The following is a 24,326-nucleotide window of genomic DNA, read 5'->3' as shown; positions in this document are numbered from 1 at the left end:
ATTCAAACTGGCAAAATAAGTTTTTTATTTTGTGACCATGCCCACGTATGTTCCACCCTTTCACATCATCAGTGCAGCTTGTAATGCATCAACTCTCTTACAAAGTGCCATTGACTTCTCATAAACGGTACATAGCCTATATTCACTAGCACACCAATCTAGAAAAACCTCCAAGCAACAACTGATCAAAATTTGACAACTAATCAAAAGTAGAAACTCCCTTGAGTCGGTCTTGAGATATCCCATTCAATAACATCCAAAATTATAATAAGTTAATCCTTATGTCCAAGTGAACGTCTGTAGCAAATGTGAAGAAGTTCCCTCTAGGGGTTTTGCGATATCTTATTCATAGGATGGACGTGCCGATGGATAGATAACCGAAAAGCATCTACTTTTGCAAGTGATTTCAAGACAATCATTTTCTTCTTTCAAATGTCACATAGTCTGACTCTAATTCAGAAACTGGGATTTGATCATGTATTTTCCTCGATATAAGCTCAAAATAAAATGAAAGAGGAGAATGTGATAAAGCTGTTTCCTGGCAGACATCTCACAAAGAGTCCAGATAGAAAACTGCTGCAACTGGGCTGTAACTTTACCTTGAACTAAAGAGCTAGATTTAGAATATAAACCAGAACATAAGAGAACCTGCTCTTTAACGGTCATCGGTGGCTGAAACCTGATTACCCACTGTGCAATGCGTTGCAGGCAATGCGTTTACTGGAGGCTGTGAGCAAACCACTGACACAGAATGTGCAGGGCCATAAAAGTTGAACTGAAATCCATACATACTGCATGGTTTCTGTGGCTGCGAGGCTGCTAGCTACAGCCTCTGAAGCTGAAACATTAAACGCGGAGACGATGATGAAGACAGCACAGAGAGCCATTTAAACAGAGCCAGGCAGCTTGTCAGACATGGCTCCATCCGCAGACTCCCCAAGCTCCATTTGCTTTCTATTATGTGGCACTGATGTTTATGGAGTGAACAAAAGTAATTGTTTAAATCAAGGCACATAAGCCTGCTTGTATTCTCTCTGGACTTCTGGCTTCTCTCCTTTCTGTCTGCACTTCTGCTTCTCCTCCTTTCATTTTTTTGCCTCGAGCCTTTATCCATCCATAAGTGTAGCTGCAACAGAATGACGCTTTGCCACTTTTTTCTCCAAGTGAGAGAAGAGAATATTTTCAGCTTGTACAATGATGAATTTCAATGAATATCCATTTTATTTACATCACTTGAAGATTCAATCATCACTAGTGCATATCGGATCAAAGAGGAACATGTAAACCAATGTTAAAATGGTCGTTTTGACATTTAAGATGTTTCGATTTGTTCACATCTCATGCATTGTTTGGCACCCAAAACACAAACTACCTATGTTTACCTATGTTGCTTAATGTCACACTCATTACAACCGGTTACATCCATGGTATCATCTAAAGCTAATTAGTTCAATGTTTGACATGATGCACAATGTTCTCAGAGATCCAATCATTATCCTCTGGTCAGTGTAGGTTGTCTAATGTATGTAAACCTGCCATTGTAGGAACAATGGTTGGCATGAGTCATATGTGCGCTCCAAATAGCCCTACACATATATATCCATCCTATGTATGTCCGTTTCTCTATCTCTCTCTGCAGCCCGAGTGAGTGATGCGAGAGGAAGAATTGAATTCTGCATTGAGGACCTTCGCCTTATGGTCCCTCGCCTGTCCTTGGTGACCATTTATCTAGAGACCTTGGCCAAGCACTGAATAGCTTGACTGCCAGAACACACAGATTAAGAGAAAGGGAAGGCAGACACAGTCGTTTAGAGTTCAGGCTCATCCCCAACCACACTTCTGAGTCCTTGAACAAACGTCTTCATGCATCTTCAAATTTTTTCAACACCTTCTCATTCTCTACTCTTTAACTGTAGAAGGTTTGTCAAACTACTGCACCATAAAGTAATTGCAATTTTCAAGAGGCCAAAAGATCCTACATTCGTTGCTGCCACATTGCGTTGGTGATGTCATTTGGAATCAGAATTCGGGCAGTAGTAGAAGGAAAGTGGAACCGAGGTATCTAAGTCCTGCTTATACACTGTCTACATCATTGTTGCCGAACAACTGAAATCAACATTTCTGCTCGTCCAGACTAAAATTCAACCCCACAGTTTTAAAACTGAAACAGGGTCAGCAGCATTTCAAAGCTACATTTCGAGGCTCTAAATCCACCAGTGCAGTGTGGACATCAGGCATACCCATAGCAGAGTTGATGCATTTTCAAACGAAAACTTAGAAGTGTGGATGTAGCCTGAATCTAACAAAACGTATGACTTGAACCCTACAAGTGTAACTCTTTTGTGCGCTGTGTAGTCTTGCTTATGAGTATAAGATGGAGCTTGAGACTGGCAGGAGGTGTACATTTCAATTTGCGCCTCCACTTCAAGCTTTGGTTTCTAAATGAAACAACAAGACTCTGGATGGTGAGATGAGTTCTGAGAGGGGTCAGAGTGGAATCCAAACTCCATGTCAAGAGCCAGTTGAGGTTGTTCTGGTATCTGATTGAGATGGCACCCAGATACTTCCCTATGGAGGTTTTCCTTGATTAACCAACTGGTAGGAGAGTGAGGGACTGACCCAGAAATCAAAGGAGGGGATAACATATGCCATCCAAGTTTCTGGATTCCCCAAATAGGCTAGAAAAGCTGACTAGAGAGAGTGACCTAAGAGATGTATATGTTGGCTTTAAAGTGCTTCTATTACGGATTGGGGGTGATCTCCCGCTGTGGCTGAAATAGCAGAGTTTACTGAAAGACAGCTACCTCTTTTCAGTGTTACCGAGGACAAGAAGACAAACACAAAGCCAAAAATGTGTCGAATTGTATGCCAAGATTAGGAAGCAGCAAAGTGATGAAATACCTCAGGGTGAAAACTAAAATGCTTTGAATTTCCCTATGGTCTTAAGTGCAACCGGCATCCAACATTACTTTCCTGCATTGATAGAAACTAATACTTTGTCTATTAGCCACCACTATTTAAGACATTATTAAATAATCAATCAACGACAAATGACCCACAACAACACAGAATCTCTCACAGGCATTGTGTGTGGACCGTTCAAAGTGACCTATCAAGTTTATTTTTCCTCTCTTAAAACTGTCCTGCTGCCTACAAATTCAAATAGCCTCAAGTGTAAGTCCGTCACTGCTCGTCAAACAATTGCACTGTTTGAGTAATGTGTCATAAAAACGTCAGTGACCACCTGATTTAGAGATTCATTAATCTTTTTATTTTATTTGTGGTGCAAAGATTAACATCCTTAGTAGGAACAAATGGGTTTAGGACTGAGTGCCATAAAGGTGACTAAGTAGCATACTGTTGGTTTTGGTTCTCTAATGGGATTTGTTGACAATAAGGAAATTAAAGAACGGTGCCAGCTTTATCCTTTAAGCAAGATTAAATTGTACTTTTTCACGGTGTCGTTACGTCAAGTGCTCGTTGCTGATTGGCTGCTCGGGACTCAGACTAACAGAGTCTGGAGGTAAAGAGTCCCGGAGGAGAAAGAGCTTACATTTGGACTCAGCTGTGTTCACAGCACCAACTAATTACAACCTGAAGAATATGAATGTCATTTAAAACTGAAGTTCATTTACAATTCAGAATATCATTTTTTAAAACAGTGTATGAGGGCCTCTTTCATTCAATCTCACCTCCAGGATGTCGATGAGGACGTTCTCCTCCGGCTGCTTGGTGCTGCGGACATTTTCCAGCAGGATGGAGTAGTAGACACCCTGGGGGTCCGACTGGTACAGGTTATAAGTGTCTGACTGGTACCATTCCTGGAGGGCGAGGAAGACCTGGTTCTCGTCCGTACTCACTATCTGAACATCCTGGAGGCAGAGGTGGAGGGATGAGAGAGAGAGAGAGGATAAGGGGAAGTGGGGAAAAGAAAGGAAACGTAAGTATTTTCTGAATCATTGGTGCTGAGATTGAAGGGGAGAAAACATTTAATTTTGATTCATCATGAAAGCTGATTAGACAAGCATAAAGACTTTGGGAGAAATCCTTCAATGGAGATAATAAAAAACAAAAACCGGTTAGACTTATAAATAAGAGGAAACAAAATATAGGTGGAGTGTAAAGCAGTAAACAAAATGGCAAGAAGAAATAGGAAAAAGGGAAATGAATGAGGCATGGGGAGCAGTAGATAAACCAGTGAAAGCAGCGGAAAAGTCACAAAGTTTGACAGCAAGTCACTGAAAGCCTGAGAACATAATCCAATAAATACAGAGCGTCACAGAAACACAGGGAGATAAGAGAGCACTTCACCCACTGAAAAACTGCTTTTGGCAGCTAAGGAAGCTGGTTATGTGTTTGTTTCAAAGCCTGTGAGCCTCCAATGCAAATGGCTTCATAGCTCATGAAAGAATGTAACGTTGGCACAAAGAGCGACTTAGCACTTTCTCTTTTAGTGATTACATTAACACATTTTAAGATAAAGCCATCACAGCACAGGGGTGGTGCCCTAGAAGGTTTGTCGCTGATTATTGATATGCCAACACTATGGATCAATTACACTCAGGTTTATGTTCTGGCTCAAGAGCACTGAGAGCTGTGCACTCCTAATATTTATAAATGCACTGTTTATCTCTCTTTGCAACCGGTGGACAATTACGCCAAAAAGAGGAAAAAGGAAAGGAACCAAAATCTGCTCATGACTGGAACACAGCCTGGTTGATCTTTCAGCCCAAATATCTGTAAAGCCCCTGGTCGGAAACACTCATAAATATCTGCTGCATGTGGATACAATCAACATTCACTCCTGGGTCAAATTACTCTGTGGTTGAAACAAGGTGCTAATTTATTTTTCTTATTCTTATTATTTTGGCAGTATAGATGCTGATGCTGCACCCATCACATTCGCCGAACTCCGGGTGTTGGTGTGTAAATAACCATGACCGTTTGTGTATTTGCTGTTTTTTTACATCTTGGGAACAACAGGCGACAACAGGGATTTTTCTTACTATCGTGCAAAATGCAACACTGGGCAAGATGCATCGGTAACTTTGAATATGAGGGTGATAATAGGGGAAGAACCAGGACCTGGGTATACTCACAAATGTTGGTGTAAGACGGAAAGAAGGGTCACGTCAAGCGCTGGTTTGACCACAAATGAGTATTTGTGGAAGGCAACGAATGCTAATGGGGCTGACTCCTGAGATGTCAGCAGAGAGGCATCAGGATGATTAATGACAATTCCTTTGTATAGTAAGACATTAGATGATGTTATTAGACTACAAGGAGTAATGAGACTGATTCCAAATCGTAATGTACATTTAAAGGTTGTTAAAATGATCCTAAACCTAGCCTTTGATCGCAGCCCTCCAGTTTCTCCCTCATTAAAGCCGGGCAAATGTTTGTCTCCAAAAGCAGACAATCTCTACTTTCTAACAAACCGTCAACCTCATTAGGAAAAAAAAATAAACATGACACTCTGCTCCGTGCAGAGAGCAGCCTTTATGTGTTGTTAGAATTATTTCTGACTGGCTGAATCTCCCATTTCTTTTTTTCTCCCTTCCACTCACCTATGATTATAAATCCAGTTTACCAATCAATTTGAGAGCATTGCGCTCGGCTCAGGCAGCAGCTTGAGGCTGGAGGAGGAGCTGGCACCCAGAGGTGTTCAAACTTTAGCTCCTGCTGCCTTTTAACATTCAGAGTCAGCCCTCCACCCACCAGAGTGGCTAAAACCATAATCCCACACCACAGAAGATATAGCGTATGTCTATATGAGGTATCTAAATTATACATTTGGTTGATAAGCAGGGCACAGGGTGACTGAGGCTGCATATATTTTATAACGTGTATCATTTGCAGTAGAAATGGATTTGGATCTTTTTGTGGCTGTTTTGTCATGGTAGGTAATACCCCAAGAATACACTGAGTGAAATTAGATGTTATGTTTATGTTTAACAGCTCCTATTAATCAATATTCCTCTTTACAATCCTTTTGAATTACTAGAACTGCAGGAAGGGGAGATTTAAGAGGAAAGTTGTGAATATAAATCTGTTTTCATTTACAATTCTTCAAAGTCTATGTCTTTACCTGTGAAGCGCTCACTCCTAAGCCTTAAGTTTGTGCCAGAAATTTAAAGATCCAACACGCCAGTCAAGCAACACGTTCTTCGACTCAGTTTGAAATATTTGAGCCCTAATACTGAAGAGGATTATGATGAAGGGCAGTCGAAAGAAGCTTTTGTACGCACTCAGCAAGAAGACATAGAATTTAGAACATTAAGAGACTGCAGAGTGTGTGACTACAGTGAAGTGGAGCTGTAAAGAAACTTCAAAAAGTGAGCATTTATTTTTGTCATTGTTACAAGAGCCTGGAAACTGCAGAGAAGTTCTCAATTTAACTATTGATTTTTGTTAATGAACTTTAAAAATAACTCGAAAAATGTGTTCAACAAAGAGAAACTCTCTTTCACCATCACTTGTAGAAGGTATACATTTACAGAGGGTATTATAATAGTAGGAATGGTTAAAAATAAGTTAAAAGTCAGACAGCGCTATAATCCCACTGTTTGTGGCAGCTGTGGCTCAGCAGGTTGAGGCGGTCGTCCACTAACCAGAATGTCAGCAGTTCGATCTCAGTCTCCTCCATTCCACCTGCTGTAGTGTCCTTGGGCAAGATACTGAACCCCAAATGGCCTCTGAAGGCTAAGCCAACAATGTAAATGTGACGTGTGATATAGAACGTGCTGCACCTGCACTGTGTGAAGCTATGTATGAATGTGTGTAAATGGGTGAATGGTCAAAACCGTACTGTGATGAGCCTTGAGTGTTATCAAGACTGGACGAGGGCTATACACAGACCATTTGGTATGAACTGGATCCAATTCCACTTTTAACTGGAGCGACAAGTCAACAAAGAAGAACTTATTTGCAAATGCTGCCCAAACGTCTGCAACTTGGATTCTCTGATCCATTACTGGAGTCGGTGGCATTTGAGAAAAGCTTCTACATTCTGCCATAACTAAAGGGGCTAAACATAGCATGATGAGGGCAAGGAGAAGACAAATGGTCATGGGAAATATCAGTGACTGGCACGACAAGCTGTGTGTTTGTTGTGCGAAAATGCCACCTGTGCATTCTCCTTTACTCTCAGGCTGAAATCCTGACTTGACATAGAAGGACATCTCTACCAGCGTGCCCCGCATCGGCTTTGCATCACTGAGTGCCCTCTGAGAGAAACACCTTCCATCCATCTCTGTCAGGGCAAGCAGGGCCGCAGTCACCCCAGACACGAGGCCGACTGCTGAGAGGGAAAAATCTGAGATCCTGGGTCCCAGAAGCTGCGAGAAAGAACCACCTACACTCAGCGATTTCAAACCCCCCCCACCCCCTTGACCCGCACTCAGCATGGTGCTAATACCACTAGAGAGGTAAGCGGGAGAGAAATCATTAGGTGGGGAGGGCTAAAGCTCAATTTACACTCAATAAGCTCACAATAAGCTTACCCTTAAACTGTGCAAGCTTACAGTATAACATCCACCTTTACTGTTATTTGAGATTTATTTTGTCATAAAGTGTTACACCTACTTTCAGTCAAACTGCTTCTTAGGGCTGGGCAACGAACCAAATCAAAACGGACGTTTGTAACATTATAAATTACGCTCAGATCGGTTATTTCGGTTAATACTTCCCCAATGCGTGCATTCACCACCTTTGAGGTTCGTGCTCACTCCAAACCTCAACAATAAACACCTGCATTTATCAGAAGTTATTAGAACATGTACAGGACTTGAAGTTTACATTGTGCTTGTTTGATTTGCTCTAAAGGAGACACGTATTTAAATTGTTAAAAAACACTTTAACATTTCGCACGCATGCAGTTCACAAACCAGACATTATGTGACGCACAGAGCCAGGACCTCAGGGTTAAAGTGACCGGACATCATCGATTTGTTCTACGTGTTAGTGATCAGAAAACAGCAGAGGAGCAGAGTCGCTTGTTGACTGACACTGAGTAATGAGCCGTTAATCGTAATCAAGGTTTTAGTTTGAAATAATCATGATATTGATTTGAAGTCATATGACCCAGCCCTACTGCTACTGCAGAGCATTCCCTTTTCATCTGTTCTCCTTTAATATCTTCTATAGCAATATCCTGCAATAATCTAAAGCATTAATTACGTTTTTTATGGTTGGTTTTCAGCAACTGAATCTACCAAAAAAAGAAAACATCGACTTGAAGCAGATGACAGGAAATGTAAACTTTTGTACCATTTTACAGAAACACCAATTTAACGTCTGCCACCTTGTACCCAGGCCAAGACAGAAAAAGCAGCCAGAGGCTATAATCCAAGTATCAATCACATTTCTCAACTAAAACAAGTTTGCAGTGTGTTGTTGTAATTTCAACGAGAAAAGGTTGACATGACTGTTTCACTAAATAGGTAAGTGCAGTATTAAGGAATGATTCCTGATCTTTTCTGTTCTACATAGCATCATCCACCCAGAGTTACTGTTGGTAAACACAACGTGACGAGATTAGGTGGATATGCAGCATGCGAGCATACAGTTATTCATGAGGAATGGTTCTGTGGATTCCAATTAACGACCAATGCTGACATTCCAAGTGAACATGGGGAATGGCTTTAAGATGCAGAGTAGCAGTTCACCATCAGTCCCGTGTAGGCAGAAAATGCAATCTTTTAGAATGCAAACAAAACATAAGCTTCCAATAATAATGGAGATTTATGCACGTGAAATGGATTTCATGGAAGCAGAGGACTGGGGACTTTACTTACTGTTATTTCCCCAAAGTCTCACTTTGTTGTGAGACTGTGAGCAGCTGATAACAGCTCAGCCCATACTGAGAGGAAGCCTTGCCCGCGAGCACCAGGAATTAAAAAGTCCCACGACCACTGAACTGGTTGTATCTCCAGGCCCTGTCAGCTTCATCATCACCCCACCATGATGCACAAACTGTCTTCCACAAGAACCATCTCACTACTTCCTTGACATTTACAAGCCTCTTGTTGACTCAGTCACAGGAGTGTTGACTTTCAAAAGCAAACTCAAAACATTTCTCCCCTTTCATTTGCCTGATTTTCTGCATTTGGTCTGTTTCCTGCTCAGCTGCTTTGGGATTCTGTCTTTGATTCTGTGCGTTTGTATGAATGCGTTTCTGATGCAATGTTGTACAGTTTGTCTCATTAGTTGTGTGGTGCATTTGATGAATGCTTCGTGTTATAATATTACTGTATTTGGTATTAGAATATTTCAAATTGATTCTTTATTCAATTTGAAGCACATTTAGTTTCTTCGATTGAGATGTGCTATATAAATATAAAAGCCAACTTGCCAAAGCCGTTACTTCGAATAAATTCAAAATCCTGCTCCTCACACACAAAGCCCTTAACAGTCAAGCCCAATCATATATTAAGGTATTGTCCTAATAGTTCTCTGCATGCCATGAATACAGGTCTAAAAGAGTAGAACAGGAGGTAGAGCCTTCAGCTACCAGGCTCCTCTCCTGTGGAACCAGCTCCCACTCTGAGTTCAGGAGTCAGACACCATCTCTATATTTAAGTTTAAAGTTCAAATGTTCCTCTTTGATAAATCTTATAGTTAATGCTAGATCAGGTGAACCCTGAACCAAGTCGAAAATCACATGTTTTCACGCCTTTTACTGTCGGATTTAAGGTTTGTGACTCAAAGCCTAGCTCCAGCTGCGGAGCTGCTACCTGTGCATCCATCTTCTCCCTAATTCCTTTGCACATCAATATGAGACTGTTTCAAACCATAAACTAAAACTGTAATACTCTCTTGACATAAGAAGGGGATTTTAAAAAGTCCCTTACTTATAGCACTTCTGATACTTTACTGCTGGAAGCTAACTAACAGTGTAGTCATTCCAGGCTTCTTTTTAATAGATTAGACTCCATCATTACACAAACTTGGACGGAATAGTTTGAGGAACGTCTTGCTCATTTAATTTAGAAGAGAAAAAAAAAGGAAAACATCTGATGCCAGATTTCCCCTGGCAGTCATCCGTCACATAATAGCCTCTTCAGAGTGCTCACCCTCTCTCAGCAGCATCGGGCTCATTTCCCTCCACACTCAACAGATCCCATTAATCATATTAAAATCCTCATCATGCCCCTTGGACATTATTCACACTGAATTTAGTAAAGAGGTCTTTGATAGAGTTGGCCCACACATTTTACCTTTCAGAAATACTTGACTGGCTTCTGGCTGCATGGAGCTTTCTGAAGGGCATCGTCTTAAAGATGCAATATGTCCTCTTCGGAATAATAAGCAAATCCGAAAATGTCCTTGTCCTTGATTTTAACCATTTTTCCAATGATCCGATCTATCGTATCTCCCAGTTCAAACTAAGATACGCATATCTACCTCAACCCCTTCACTTAATGTCCATTCCTTTTCAATTCATCTTGTACATACATTTCCACTAGAACCTTGAAATAATGTATTAGTGGGGGATGAACTTCACATGCAGCTTGAATTTCACTGTAGCTATATGAGGAATGTCGAGATTCTTTCTTTTGGTGCATTTTACCCTCCTGTTGAATGTGATTCCTTCATGTGCTGACACATCGGCCAGTGTATTTTTCATATAGGTAAGCGTTTTGGATAAAGTAAGAATCCAGTTCTCTTGCACGCTTTAGTGGTTTTTCCCTTTTAATCCAATCATGTTGCGATTGAAGTTCACTGCAAGTGGGAAAGAATACAATCAGTATTCTTCCTGGTCAAATGACCCTGCAGAAGTCGTGTCAGATCCACTTCTGATCAGCAGTGGTGGAAACAAGACAGGGAATAGGGAAACCTAAAAATATTTTAAGTATCAGCCTAAATTTGGTTGACATGCGCAATTATTAAATGTCCCAGTTTCCTGTTATACATTTCCTAGGAAATCGGAAATAGGTTGTAAGTGGATTCCCATGAATCCTTTTAAATCTGGGGCAGATGCCTGATTCAGTCAATTGGGTAGCAAAATTAGGTTTTTGATGAAGGTGTGTGTTGCCTTTAAGAGATTCAGTCAGTGGCGAGTTCATTAAGGTTACGATTAATATATGATTTGAGCTTCATGGCAATATCCCAGTGACCCTGGAGTTCCCTTTCTTTTGTGTCCTTGAGCAAACCAACCTATCTGGTCCACTGGAGCTGCCTGTGCACTGTGGTTGTACAATCCCACTCAGTTAAACAAAGTGTTAAACAGAAAGGTGATTATAACCGGGGTGATAGACAGCAAGGGAGAGAACGGAAACAGAGAAAAAAGGAACAATTATTACCTGTGATTTCACAGCCCAGTAAGCTGTGTGTGTGTGTGTGTGTGTGTGTGTGTGTGTGTTTAATCCATAACTCGGGTCAGGTCTCACAGGACAGAGCCAAACTGCTCTCTCTGATGGCCTCTGCATTTTTCATCCTAGAGCCTTTCAATTATTCAAAGTGGAAAAACATGGAAACACTCCCTTCCTCACCCTCACACACACACACACACACACACACACACACACACCCACACAAACACACACACACACACTTTCCTCCCTTCCTCTCCTCCCTCCTGTCTCTTGCTACATCCCCATTTTCCTCTTTATTTCTCCCTTAACTCCCACCACCCTCTCCTCTCCTCCCCCTTGTGTGTCGCCTCACTTAAAAGCTTCAAAACCTGTGACCTATCTGCTCACCCAAGTAAGAGGACACGTGTAGAGAGAGAGGGAGACATGACAGAGGGAGGGAGCAACTCGGGCGTACTTTAACTAAACACACACACACACGCACGCGCACACACACACACGCTCATACAGAAATTGATTTATCAAAGGCTTCCTGCCACACCTAATCAATTGATTCTATTTTCTCTACTTGTTGAAAGCAGTACAAGTGTGTGTGTGTGTGTGTGTGTGTGTGTGTGTGTGCGTGTGTAATTCAAATCCTTTCACCTTCCTTAAGGATCACTGAGTACGGTTGCTGAGGTAGTCAAGCAATAAAGGCACATGATCTCTAAGTGGTGGGCTCAAGTCAAACAAGAGTAATTCTATACATTTCCTGGAGTGAGTCTGTGTGTGTGTGTCTGTGTGTTGGTGTAAACCCCTCCACACTGTCCTTTCTGACAGAGTGTCAATGCCTGTGATCGTCTTAAACGTTTTCTTTCCTTAGTATAAAGCTGAAAAGTACATAAGATATCTCCTCAGGGCTCGGCATTCAATCAGCACCATTCAATAGCACTCAGGCTGGTGCCGCGCTAAAGCTGCCCCCTGTGTCATCGGCGCTGACAGCAAAGGTTCCTGTCCTGTCTCCTTTTGGACTGGAGCTCGTTTATCGTCAGTGACACAGGATGCAACTGGATCGATGCTTAGTGGTGAATATTTAATATTGAACGCATCTGACACCAATGTAGAAGTGGAACATCGTGGTGATGGGGCTGTGGAGTCGTTGGTTTAAATCCCTGAAGTGAGGGAAAAGCCGTCTCACCCTCAATTGCATGTATTGACTTATTGGAGAGCATGTGGAGGTGATGGTTTGAATCCTTATAGAGGACAGGAGTGTCTTAATGGGAAAAAGACCAAATTGCCTTTAACATTTCTCTCAGGTTCTTTTTCTAGACACCGACGCTCATCTACTGTTTGTGAGGGATGTTTAAAATGCTAGAAAAATACCTCTTTAGTTAGGATTACGCAGGATTACACAAAATCCACAAAAACTATTGTCTTTAAACTTGGTGGAACTTGGTCAACTTTTTGTGAATTTCTCAAAAAACATAATAAAGTGATCGTTATGAGTGGAGTCCTTGTATATGAACCGGTGAAATTTGTTGATCCACATGTGGGTTTCTAATATAAATATCCAATATGGTGATTAAGTGGCTAATCAGTCTTGGTGGATGTTAACATTCTCCAAGTGCACCTCTATATCTTCATAAGATAATAATAGAAACGTATTTATGTCTTCTAACCTTTTATTGCGATGCATTTTTCATGGCATGCACATCTGCGTAATGCTCACAGGCCTGTATGTACAGCCATAGCTTTGAACCCAGCTGTAATAGGTCCCCTTTCAATGCTGGCAGCAAAGGGAGCCTTTGACTTGAAGTGACTCAAATGTGCATGAATTATAGAAAACAAAACCCACAGTCCTCCCTCTGTATAAAACTGTGTTCCAGAGCTCAGCTGAAGCAAGGCATTATGCTGAAGCACCAAAAGGGAATTTAACCTCAACAACTGTGACTTGTGGATGACGAATGCAGCACCCAGATATTTTAGCTTTGGCTTTTTCAGTCAAAGTGGAGATATACAGTCTATGGTACAGATATTTTAAGCTGCTGATGATATATGGTGTTTTCTGCTCAGAGTTAAACATTAAAATATGACTGAGACAAAACTTTGCTCTGAAAAGATCATAAATGAACCTTCTTCATCACGATCAGTCTTAATCAAAAACATGACAGGGATCAAATGCTAGCTTCTTTTTCTGGAAGCATTAACATGTCTACAGTAGCCGGCCTTACCTTGGGCAAGGCGTACTTGGGAAACCTCATCTGGACAAACTCGTTGCGCCGATAGGACACATAGTGCTTGGTACGATTCCCTGTGGTCACCTGGGGATAGGGAAAGAAAATAAAATGAATAACACTCTCAACATAACATTTTTTTCAAGAAACAATGTGGAGACCACCCAAAAGTACAAATGTTTACCTCTTATCCTTTTTTGTTTCTTTAACCTAATTTCTTCTACTCTTTTTGATATGGACATTTTTTTGAAACTTCCTCAATCAATCTAATTTTTTTGTATAGACCATATTCACAAATTACCCTGTTGTATAATGGGAAATTACCAAAACTTTACAGAACCTTGAATCTACCTCTGTGTAACAGATGCTTAATCAATACAGTTTATTTTCCCTGCTTTTCAAAATACATTGTGGATTCATTGTGCGCCTACGACTAAAAATAGCTTTCAATATTGACCAAGTTTGATCTATTAATTGTCCACACACAGAGAAAACTGCTCATCAGTTTTTGTAAGCTGGAGATGACACAACAAAAGTAACAAGACCGGGAAAATAAGTTCTATCAACCACATATTTCAGGACTTTTTAGGTCCTTGTTTACGTCAGTCTGAAGGGAACAGATTTTCAAACTGAACATGAAATTAAAATCGACCGTGGAGTCTGTGCCACCGAGCTCCAGAAAAACAAGAGACTGTGGCGACTGAAGACATTTCCCTGCAGACAGAGGAGAAAAGCTTTCCAGCGAAGTGGAGGAGCAGAGTTCACAATCCGTTGTCGGTGAGTTACATCAGGCGGAAAGTTAAATGCAAAGCCTCCTCTTTGCTGCACCCTGACATCACCTCACAACTTGGGACCTGTGTGTAAAAGGCTGAATAAAAGGCAGAATCATGCTTCACCCCCCCCTCTCTATCGCCTGCAGAGAGAGCCGACCAGAAAGCTTTCGAGGCGCCTAACCAGAATACCTAAACAGCTGAGGCTGTGTTTTTCAGCAGAGGAAAGAGATCACTTAAACAGGTGCCGAACATTTCCAATCTCTGGTGACCGGATGGCTCAGACACCGGCACACCTCTTTCTGTGAAACACATTCCCTGTCGCCATTTGGCTTGATGAGCGGCACTAAAGTTTACAAAAGAGCTTTGTATTCTGCACTTCTATTTAGGCCTTTGTGAGAAGAACGTTGTGTTTGTTTCCTCTCTGAATCTGTATTGTTGATGTTCAGATTGTGCTGCGATTACAATCCTCACCTGCTATTGAAAGCTGCAGACTGCTGCTTTTTTTGTGCTGAACTGTGATAAAAAAGTGATGAAACAATTAAAGTATTTTTCGTAAAAGTAAGAGCCCCTGCAGCAGGCTCTACCAACTAGGTTTTCAAAAAAGGGATCACTTTCGAAATAATGGCTGGTGAAGTGGGATGAAATTAAGTGAGTGTGTGTGCCAGTGCTTACTTTGCTCTAATGCTGCATATTTCTACAGTGGTTCAACAAGTGATAAGTGCAAAGGGGTCCAGGTTCCACCCCCAGCCCCCTCATATCAACCCATTAAAATGACCAGGCTTTCCGAAAGCACCAGTCATCTAATAATATGTATATATGAATATATATAATATATGGTGGAACAAAGCCATGCTGCTTTTTGCCAAAAAAAACAGAAGCAAATTTTTCATTCCCCCCCTCACTCTCGAGGGCCCGGTGACACATACGCAAATGTAACGGGGGACGAAACTTCACTCTCCTGTTTGTGTGGAACAAACAGAGTTGTATAAATCTCATAAGGTGTCAAGTGGGAGCCGCGTGGAGCCGACGTGTGTTGGATCTGAAGAAATGACACTCTGGTTTTCTGCTCACACATTTCCCCCACATCTGACACCTAAGTGGGCTAAACCATGAATGATAATGGTCCTGTCTACTGTTGCCTAATGAGGATATAATTTGACTCACACACACTCAACACATAAAGACACATACACACTCACACATACAAGATACAACTCTTCCATCCAACGGCAGAGATTCTATACTATACCAGCTCATGTATATTCCACTGTTATCGCATGCAAATGGGATTCAGCCTCGGCCTCCTCAGGGCCTACAGTGCTGCACTGCATGGCAAGCCAATTACAGGCAAGACAAGACTCATTCTGCACACTGTCCTAATTCTCTCCCATCTCAAGCAGACGGCCCTCTGTGTTATCGGAGCTGCAGAGTTTATCGGGCGCACCGACAGAATGCTGCAGTCCCAGCTGTGTGCGCAAACACATACACAACTGAAAAGATACACCGGCAGATACAACACAACACGATCAAACGGCGAATGATAATAAGTAGCAGGGGAGATGACGGATTCAGGAGGACGCATTTCAAAAGCTGCGACTCTGTGGTATTAATTATCTAATTACTGCGCTTATTTTGGAAGTATGACTAATAAGAGTGCGCTGCTGAGACGAGCTTCCACGCGGATCCACTGCTTTGAGGTGAGAAACAGGACGTTTACTTTGATGCAAGAGTTTTTGTTAAAAAACACTCAATAATTACCTTCATGTGAAAAATGACTATCCTCTTTCTTGGGTCCTGTTCAGACCTGGTGTCAACATTGTCCTGAGAGATCTGATCACATTTTGTGAGCGTTCAGTATGGGGGCTCAAACCCGGTATATAATGTGTCGTGAATGTGTCCTTGTAATGGGATCTCACTTCCCCGCTCTATAGGCAAGTTAACAGGACTGTCATTTGTGTTCGCGAAGACCAAATTATGTTGTTGTGTGCGTGTGTCAGTGTGTGTTGGCAAGGTTGAGAGAGGTTGAGTCAGGAGGTGCTGAATTAATGTATAAATAAAGTTTTTACCAATTTAAGAAAAGTATAAATCGATATGTGGTAAATAATGTTGATATCGTGCTGGAGTCCACAAAATAATCCAAATACAATTAAGATGTCACCTAATTGGAAAGATTATGACAAAGTTAAGGAACATTTGAAGCTCAGTGTTAATTTTGTGTAGGTGGTCGCATTAATTAAACGTAGGAAGCGCAAAAATACCTTGATGAGTCAAAGTTTGTCTGCTGAAATGATAACTGTAACAGATTATGACAAATGTAAAAAGTATTATTAATTTTGTTTTATTCCCATGATGCAGCTGAGGAGCATCTTTTGTCAAACCCTCTCTGCCTAATAAATGCCCCCATTGTTCAAACTCCACGACCTCTGTATGAAACACAGACTTCCTTCAACAACCATAGTTAGATAACTGTTTGATTTTAAAACATCACAATCACATGATTTGATAAATTGTGGCTGGATTTTCATCCATCAAAAAAAAAGCAAAGATCTTCTTTCCAACATTGATTAGCAGGTTAATGGGAAATGTGCAGCAGTGGCACTAATAACGTAAATACCAATAACACGTCGAGGTGTCAGCTTAGGTGGACATGCTCTTCATATTAAAGAGTTTTTACACCGGTTCACTGATTCCTGGAATTGATTGCACAGTTAATGAAGAAGCTTATTTAAGCTCAAAGCAGGCAGCATCTGCTGCTTCCCTAACACATTAGCACGTAAGAAACTTGATGTTTTTACCTTGACAAATATGTAGTCGTCCTGCACAAACAGCGAATTGTGGTCGATTTTGCCGAGGAACTGAGCCGTCACCATCTTGTCTGAGCAGTTCTGGATGAGACAGGTGACGTACAGGTAACCTGCAGGGACACAAAGCGACAGACAGGGAGACTATTCATTAATCAAATTTTATACAACACAATTTGTCTCATAGGGCTTAACAAGGTGCAACACCCACTGCCTTTGACTCACAACAAGAGTGAAGAATAACTATCCCACCACAAAACTTCACTGGAAAACAACCCTGTAGAAAACCTCAGAGAGAGCCACCTGGGAGAGGTCTCTTCCCAAGGACTGACAGAAGTGCAATAGATGCCTTGTGTAAGAAAACACATCAACAGAATAACAATATTGACAACATTCATGAGAAAAAGACAGTGTCTAAATAAATGATGAGGTGTATCAATGTGTAAACTATTCATACATGAGAAAAAGTATGACAGAGACGAAAGGAGCAGCAGTGACAATTGTTTTGATGTTGCCAGTAATAATAGAATATGTAAGTTACAGTTACAGAGCACATTGCTCCCCAAGGCCCAACAGTCCCCTTATGAAACCACATTTAAATTCAGTGATCCAGATATTTATTTGGATCTGCACCAGATAGCTGGTAAACACACTCATAAATATCAGTCCCCTAAACATGATCAAGATCCATGAATTATTTTCTGTGAAATCATCAAAACTAGAAACTAATAGACACTAAATTTCTGGATCTGCCCCCTGATCTAAATCCACAAAAATGTAATGAGTTTTGCTCTGACCCATACCACATCCTTCCACTGAGTTTTGTATAGTATCGCTAAACAACAAACAATTATAAATATAATTTGCCAAATAGGGTGTTTCTCAACATTTTACATGATTTCTCAGAGAATGCTTCCCGGATCTTGATCGAGTATTTGCAATTTGATGCAGATCCAAACCAAATCTGGATCTAGATAATCTAAAGTTGGATTATAATGGTATTGAATGATTGAAGGGGACATGTTGGTTATTATTTTCAAATTTTCAAGGTCCATTTTGTAGCCAAACAAGTAATACTGACATAAAACAAACATAGCAAAGCACAGAACATTGTTCATTTTTAATCCATTTAACAAAAATCAAATGTTTTGTGGTTTATTTCTATAATCATATGAAAATCTGTTATAATGACGGGATAGTCTTGTATGTTTCATGTGCATTGGTTTAAATATTTATTACTCTAATATACACCGTTAGGAACAGGGAATCTGTTCAGATATATTCACATTCCAGGTGATATTTTTGCCACATATATTTGGAATATTAACAGCCTTTTAAACCTCACCCTAGTATAGCTTCAGTAATAATAATATACATATTCTTATATCTTAGAAAACAAACCAAACTCTGTGCTGGTAATGACCGTATGTGGTCGTGTAAGCTTAGTGGAGACAATGTGAGAGAGAAAAGTATCAGCAAAAAAGTGCATTGAGTATAAACAGGCCAATGGACCAACAAAGACAGAAAGGAGGGAGAAACTATGGAGGACAAATAGTCAAAACAAATGAGGCAAATACAAAAAATGTAGACATCATTTTCCAATGAAATATGACAGCTTCCTCATAGACTTAAAGCAGTACTCGCAACCACATGGCCCGAAGGGATTATCCTCAGAGACACACTGAGAGGTTAGCGCCTGTTTCAAAGCTCAGCCAGTGTTGAATTTCAACCAGCAGCTGCATCAGCAACACTGGCTGCTGAAATTCAGCCGTTATTTTTCCCCCCAGAGGTGACAAGCTGGCAATAGAGGGAACACACACACACACACACATACACACACACACACACACACACACACGCACACTGTTTGTTCAGCTGTGAGTTATGATAGCATAACTAACACAGGGTGCCCATACCCAATTTTTTTGGACTACATCCTAAACCTGCAGACTATGAACGTGATCGTCATCATGAAGCCACGATCAACAGATACGACTTAAAAGCTTAGCAACATCAGACGTCTACCACATTGACTTTGTCATAAATCTTTTGAAAAGTTATTGTAACGATAGAGAGATGTGGCAGTGGTCGTCCATCACACAAACACCAAACCTCAGAAAGCTTTCAGCCTCCGGGGATGAGAATATGCTCAGCAAATTTCATGGAAATCTGATCATTAGATTATGAGATTTTAAGTGTAAGTCGCCATGTTAGCCAGTGGGCGCGACAGGCCAGCAAATGGAAACGGTTCATCCATTCCCTTAATTTCAAGGCAGTCAGCCAAGTAGATTGTAAACATAAGGAACTTTTTGATGGTAGCTGCCGAAATCCGACCCAACTGCAGACCTCAAACCTGGGACCGCAGCTTCCTGTCGTAGGATCAGGAGCCAATGATCAGAGTGATGGGACTACAGACAGATGTAGCTCCCTTGATTCACTGCCACAGCCATTCAGGTATAAGGTAGAAGATATAAGTACCATAACAATGTTGAACAAACAAGGTAAGGCAAGCTGTGAATGAAGGCTGGTTAGACAAACACTAATTAAGGTGGAATTATTAGAACCATTGTGCCACACCAGAGTTTTTCTTTTTGTAACTACTTATCTTTCCAATGGTGGATGTAGAATTGTTCTACTTCAGGGGCCATAAGGGTCCACAATTTACACAGAGGGTTCAATTAGATGTCTAACATCAATGCATAATACCTGATTCAGTGAGATTCACATTTAAGTAATTACTCGTTTACTGTTCGGTCTTTAGCTTTGATTCCTGTTCTGCGCTCTGCTTTACTCCCTGAACCTGAGGTCATCACACAGGGGTCTAAAATGCCAAAGACTTAAACATTCACATTACTGTGTGCACTTGTCGAATAAACATTGTTAAATCGTTAAATCAAGTCTCTGCCGATTTAACTAAATTCAGTTCACCTCAGGGGTCATGATCCAGCTGAAGCCAATGCCCCCCCCCCTGATCTACCCCTGTCTTATTAACCAATTCTCGGTCGTTGGACACACAGGGGGGAATGGTTCATTCAATCAATCACATTTTATTGCCCATATTCACATATCACAATTTGCCTCATGGGGCTTAACAAGGTGCAACATCCTCTCCCCTTCACCCTCAATATGAGTGAGGAAAAACTACCAAGGAAAAAACAAAGAGACCTCAGAGAGAGTCACATGTGAGGGATTCCTCTCCCAGCGTGAAGCTGAACACGTCAACAAAATAACAATATTTTCACCTTGCACCTAATGGATGGAGGCATTGTCGTCACGTTTCTCCAATTATCATTCAGATTTTTTAAATTCATTTGTTACCTGTCTTTGTGTGTTGGTGTTAATCAACAACAGGATTCACACTGGCACCTTTAAATATGTGCGACAACCCTTGTTCCTCATTAGAATAAAAGCACCGGAGAACATAATCAAACACAATGAACCCAAATCGACATAAAGTCCACATCAATCCAATGAGTCCTTCCTCTTCATTGGATCTGCACTCCTCTTCCTCTCTTTGTCGTCTTTGTTCATGAGGTGTCTGGTCCAACAAATGGACTGTCTAATTTATTGAAAAACCTGGACATTTAATCAAAGCAGCATACGGCAGAGATCTCATTAAAAAACTATTATATTGGACTATGTGTTCAGTTCCAGCTCGTGGCACAGACACTTCTTCATGCCACTTGCTGTCCCCACACACCCGCGAACGCACACACACACACGCACACACAAACACACATGCACACACAAACGTTTCCTGTGCAGCCGAGATAATATGACAAGGAAAACTAAGAGTGGATAAATAGTGATTTTGAAAATAAAGAAGAGTGAAGTCTTGAATAATTTATGACATTAATTTGACAGCATGACACCTATCATTTAAATTTGCACATTAATGGGAGAACTGAAGAGTGTGTACTGTGTGTGGGAGTGTTTGTGCACACATGTAAATCCTGGTCTGTCTGTCTACAGGCCTCAAAGTGTGTGAACGCTTGCATGCCTGTGTGTATCAGCGCATGGACAAGGTGCGCTTGGCTTTCCTGCACATCAATCTCCCTAATGACACATACAGACACACTCCCTGCCAGCCTCCCTGTGCACATGGCTCATCCATCAATCGACCACCCCCCCCCCCCCCGTTTCTCTGGAGCCCCTGTCTCACTCGTAAGCAAGCGGTCCCCACTTCCACCCCTCAAAAGTCATGGGCATGGCTAGACGCCTCTGCAGAGACTTCCACAACTTTGTGTCCGTCTATGTAGCACGCCGCCGCTTAACCTTGGCTGTGCCTAATGTGACGGGAGGAGGTAGGGGTGTTGGAGGGGTGCACGGGGCGAACAGATTGGTTTGGCATGCCTGATCGCGCCAGCCCCGCTCGACTATCTATCTATCTGGGTGCAGACGCGGGGAGAGGGAAAAGGGAAGAGAATGTGAGGGAGGGGGAGATGGAGTGCGGGGTGGACCATGTGGCGCTGCCTAGCCCCAGGAAGAGCTCTCAAGCCCGGGCAGCTGGCCCAGGCAGACAGCCTCTCCTTTTCACCCTCAGCAAACACAGGCGGCCTTGTTCGGGCTGACAGCTTTCACATTGCAGGCAGCATCTCTCTCTGTGTGTGGGTTAAAAGACTGGTGAGTGTCTCCTTGAGGGATTCAAGAAGTGTTGGTATGTTTTTTAGTAGAGGGGAGTATTATAGAGGAATAGAGTACGATACGGCAAATATAAAAAACATGTCCTTCACTCTCTGTCATCACTCTCTGACTCTGTCTACTCAGGTTTATTTAGAGTTGGGGGGAGTGGGTTGGGACACCCATAGGAGGTAAAGTCCACAAACACACACACACACACTACAACCACACACATGCACACACACGCACTACAACCACAATCTCAAATACACTTACTACTTCTATTACCCTGTTGGCCCTCTGTAACGAGTTAGGCACTGACCTGCCTGTCTGTCACTCAGCTGATATGATAATCCAGACCCGCTGCCGTTGCCCCCCGGGGGGCCCCTGACCTCCCCTTCTTAATTTATCCATTTATTCCCCATTGACCCCCACACACAAACACCACAGCCCAACCAACTGCAAGGTCACCCATTCATTTTCTTTACGCTGCAGGCATTGTTAAAACTATTGCTCCCTTGATGGCAGAGAGCAAATAATAATTCTGCTCAACAAACAGTCAGGCAGAGAAGGGATTCTTGTTTCCAGAACTGATCCGACGAAGCGGGCCAGGAATCCTCCTTTAGGTTTAAAGTGATACTGTATATAAATGTTTTGTAAGCTATAAACTATAACTATATAGTTTATCTATCGAACACTTCAGGTAGCCTACCGTTTCAAAATAAAAGCACTCAAGACTCAATCCACTAATTGTTTTTTTAATGTGAAATATTTGCAGGAGTAAATTAACCATATTATTAACATCCATGATTAATTGACTGCGTACTCTCAAAAAACAACATATCATTAATGTCTTTTATTAAATTGTAAATTGTAACTTCTGTCTGGCAGTTACAGACCCTAGAAGTACTTTCAGCATCCCAGCAAGGTTTCAAACTGTTTCCCATCAGTTTACCTGAAAGCGAATCAATTTGAGTTAATAGATTTTTCTTTGCTAGGTTGACTTCGGGCCAAACAGTGTCAGGAGATAAATGACCAGGAACATCACTGTACCTCCACTTGTATCTTGCATTTCCATGTGCACCAGATCAGGGTCCACATCCACACCAGATACAGACCTGGAACACAGAGGGTTGTTACATGATCAGTTACAGTGCATCCCATCAGAAGTTAGACCAAAACAACATAGCACCAACTTCAGATTAGATACGTTTACAAATGAGCCCATATCAGGAAGATGGCATACGGTAGAATGTCATTGTTTCAACTTATTTAAAGATCCATTTGTGACATAAATTTGAATATTATACTTTATTACACTGGAATTATTTGAGGAAATAAAACAAGCATTGTTCGATTCAAATGCACAGTGATTGATTCATAGATCACAGTTCAGTGTCTATGTGCTGTATCCTTTGATCCTGTTTGAAATAGAAAGCTCTGTAAATATGCACAGCTCAGCTCTTTTAGGAAAGTGCACTCCGATGAACTCAGCCGGGCCCAGCATGCCTGAAAACCTCCCAAAATGTTTATAGCCTTATTCTGTCTTAGAACCACACTGACATGCTCTACAGGCTGACATGGCTCGCTCTGTGTGCCCTTCAGTGAGTAGTAAACTAAGTAGTTCATCTGATTAGGACTGTGTAGTGCAGTTGGTGAAATTTTCCCGGCCCAGTAAAGATAGAGTGGAGATTTAAAACCTCATTACTTTGCCTATAAAAAGACTTTACGAGCAATTAGCAGGCCGAGGAGGGACGAGGGAGGAAGAGGAGGAACGGAGGAGGGAGGCTGGATCAGTGGAAATGCTCCAGGATCTGCAGCTCATGTTGCAGGTCGATGACTCAGTCTTCCTCAGTTGGTCAGTATGTCAGTTAGCTTACATATCCATGACATTCAAGAACTTCAGGCAACACATGTGAGTGTTTGCTGATTTACTGCTCCATCAATGACGCTATAACAGCCAGCTCATATTAGAATTTTACAGCGCTTCATCTCACATCAACCGGACGATGGCATGACAAGTTCAGGTGACCTCCAGAGACGTTTTATTGGTTTTGTTACAACAGTGTCAGAGAAAAACCAAAGTCATCCCTGATGGTCAAGAGCGCTGATTTCAGTGGGATTTTCCATTTACATCGGCACTGAAAATTGCAATTGCATGTCAATTGGAGTGCAAATTAGAGATGTTACTCAAATAAAATGTTCCAGTGACCATCCACTTCTAGTTCTAAAAGTAAATTTCCCATTTATTCTCTCTTTCTATCGATGTTTCAGAAAATCTTTATTAAAGGTTTTCAGTCTGGAACCAGGCCGACCAGGTGTGAGATGAATATTGACAATTAATCATTTGATATGGAACAAAAAAATATTGGAAAATGGACAAAAAGGCAAAGGTCAAAGAGACTGAATGACCTTCCAGCAGTTTTCTTCTCGTATTTAACTGTGTTGTCGTGATTTTCAACCCTTTGGACTCTTTTTATCATAAAAAAAAATGCTGCATGCCAAATAGGTAAGTCATGTTTGCTCTGTGGTAAATGTGACATAACACTGAGTGATCAGATTGTAGCTGACACATCAGGATTGTGGGTAGGGTAGTACCTTTCTTGA

General features: G+C 41.5%; 1 protein-coding gene across 1 annotated transcript in view; it reads right to left on the bottom strand.

The window, feature by feature from the left end:
- The window catches only part of sorcs2 (sortilin-related VPS10 domain containing receptor 2), a 276,763-nt gene that overhangs the window by 25,358 nt on the left and 227,079 nt on the right, over positions 1-24,326 (bottom strand). The window contains exons 6-9 of the mRNA XM_053416413.1: positions 22,773-22,837; positions 17,094-17,212; positions 13,523-13,612; positions 3,693-3,872 (exon numbers count right to left, since the gene is read on the bottom strand). Of these exons, the coding sequence (XP_053272388.1) occupies positions 3,693-3,872; positions 13,523-13,612; positions 17,094-17,212; positions 22,773-22,837 (454 nt within the window). The remainder of the gene's footprint in view (positions 1-3,692; positions 3,873-13,522; positions 13,613-17,093; positions 17,213-22,772; positions 22,838-24,326) is intronic.

This window comes from Pleuronectes platessa, chromosome 23 (genome assembly GCF_947347685.1).
Source record: "Pleuronectes platessa chromosome 23, fPlePla1.1, whole genome shotgun sequence".
NCBI classification, from domain to species: domain Eukaryota; kingdom Metazoa; phylum Chordata; class Actinopteri; order Pleuronectiformes; family Pleuronectidae; genus Pleuronectes; species Pleuronectes platessa.
This window is presented reverse-complemented; position numbering and strand designations above follow the sequence as displayed.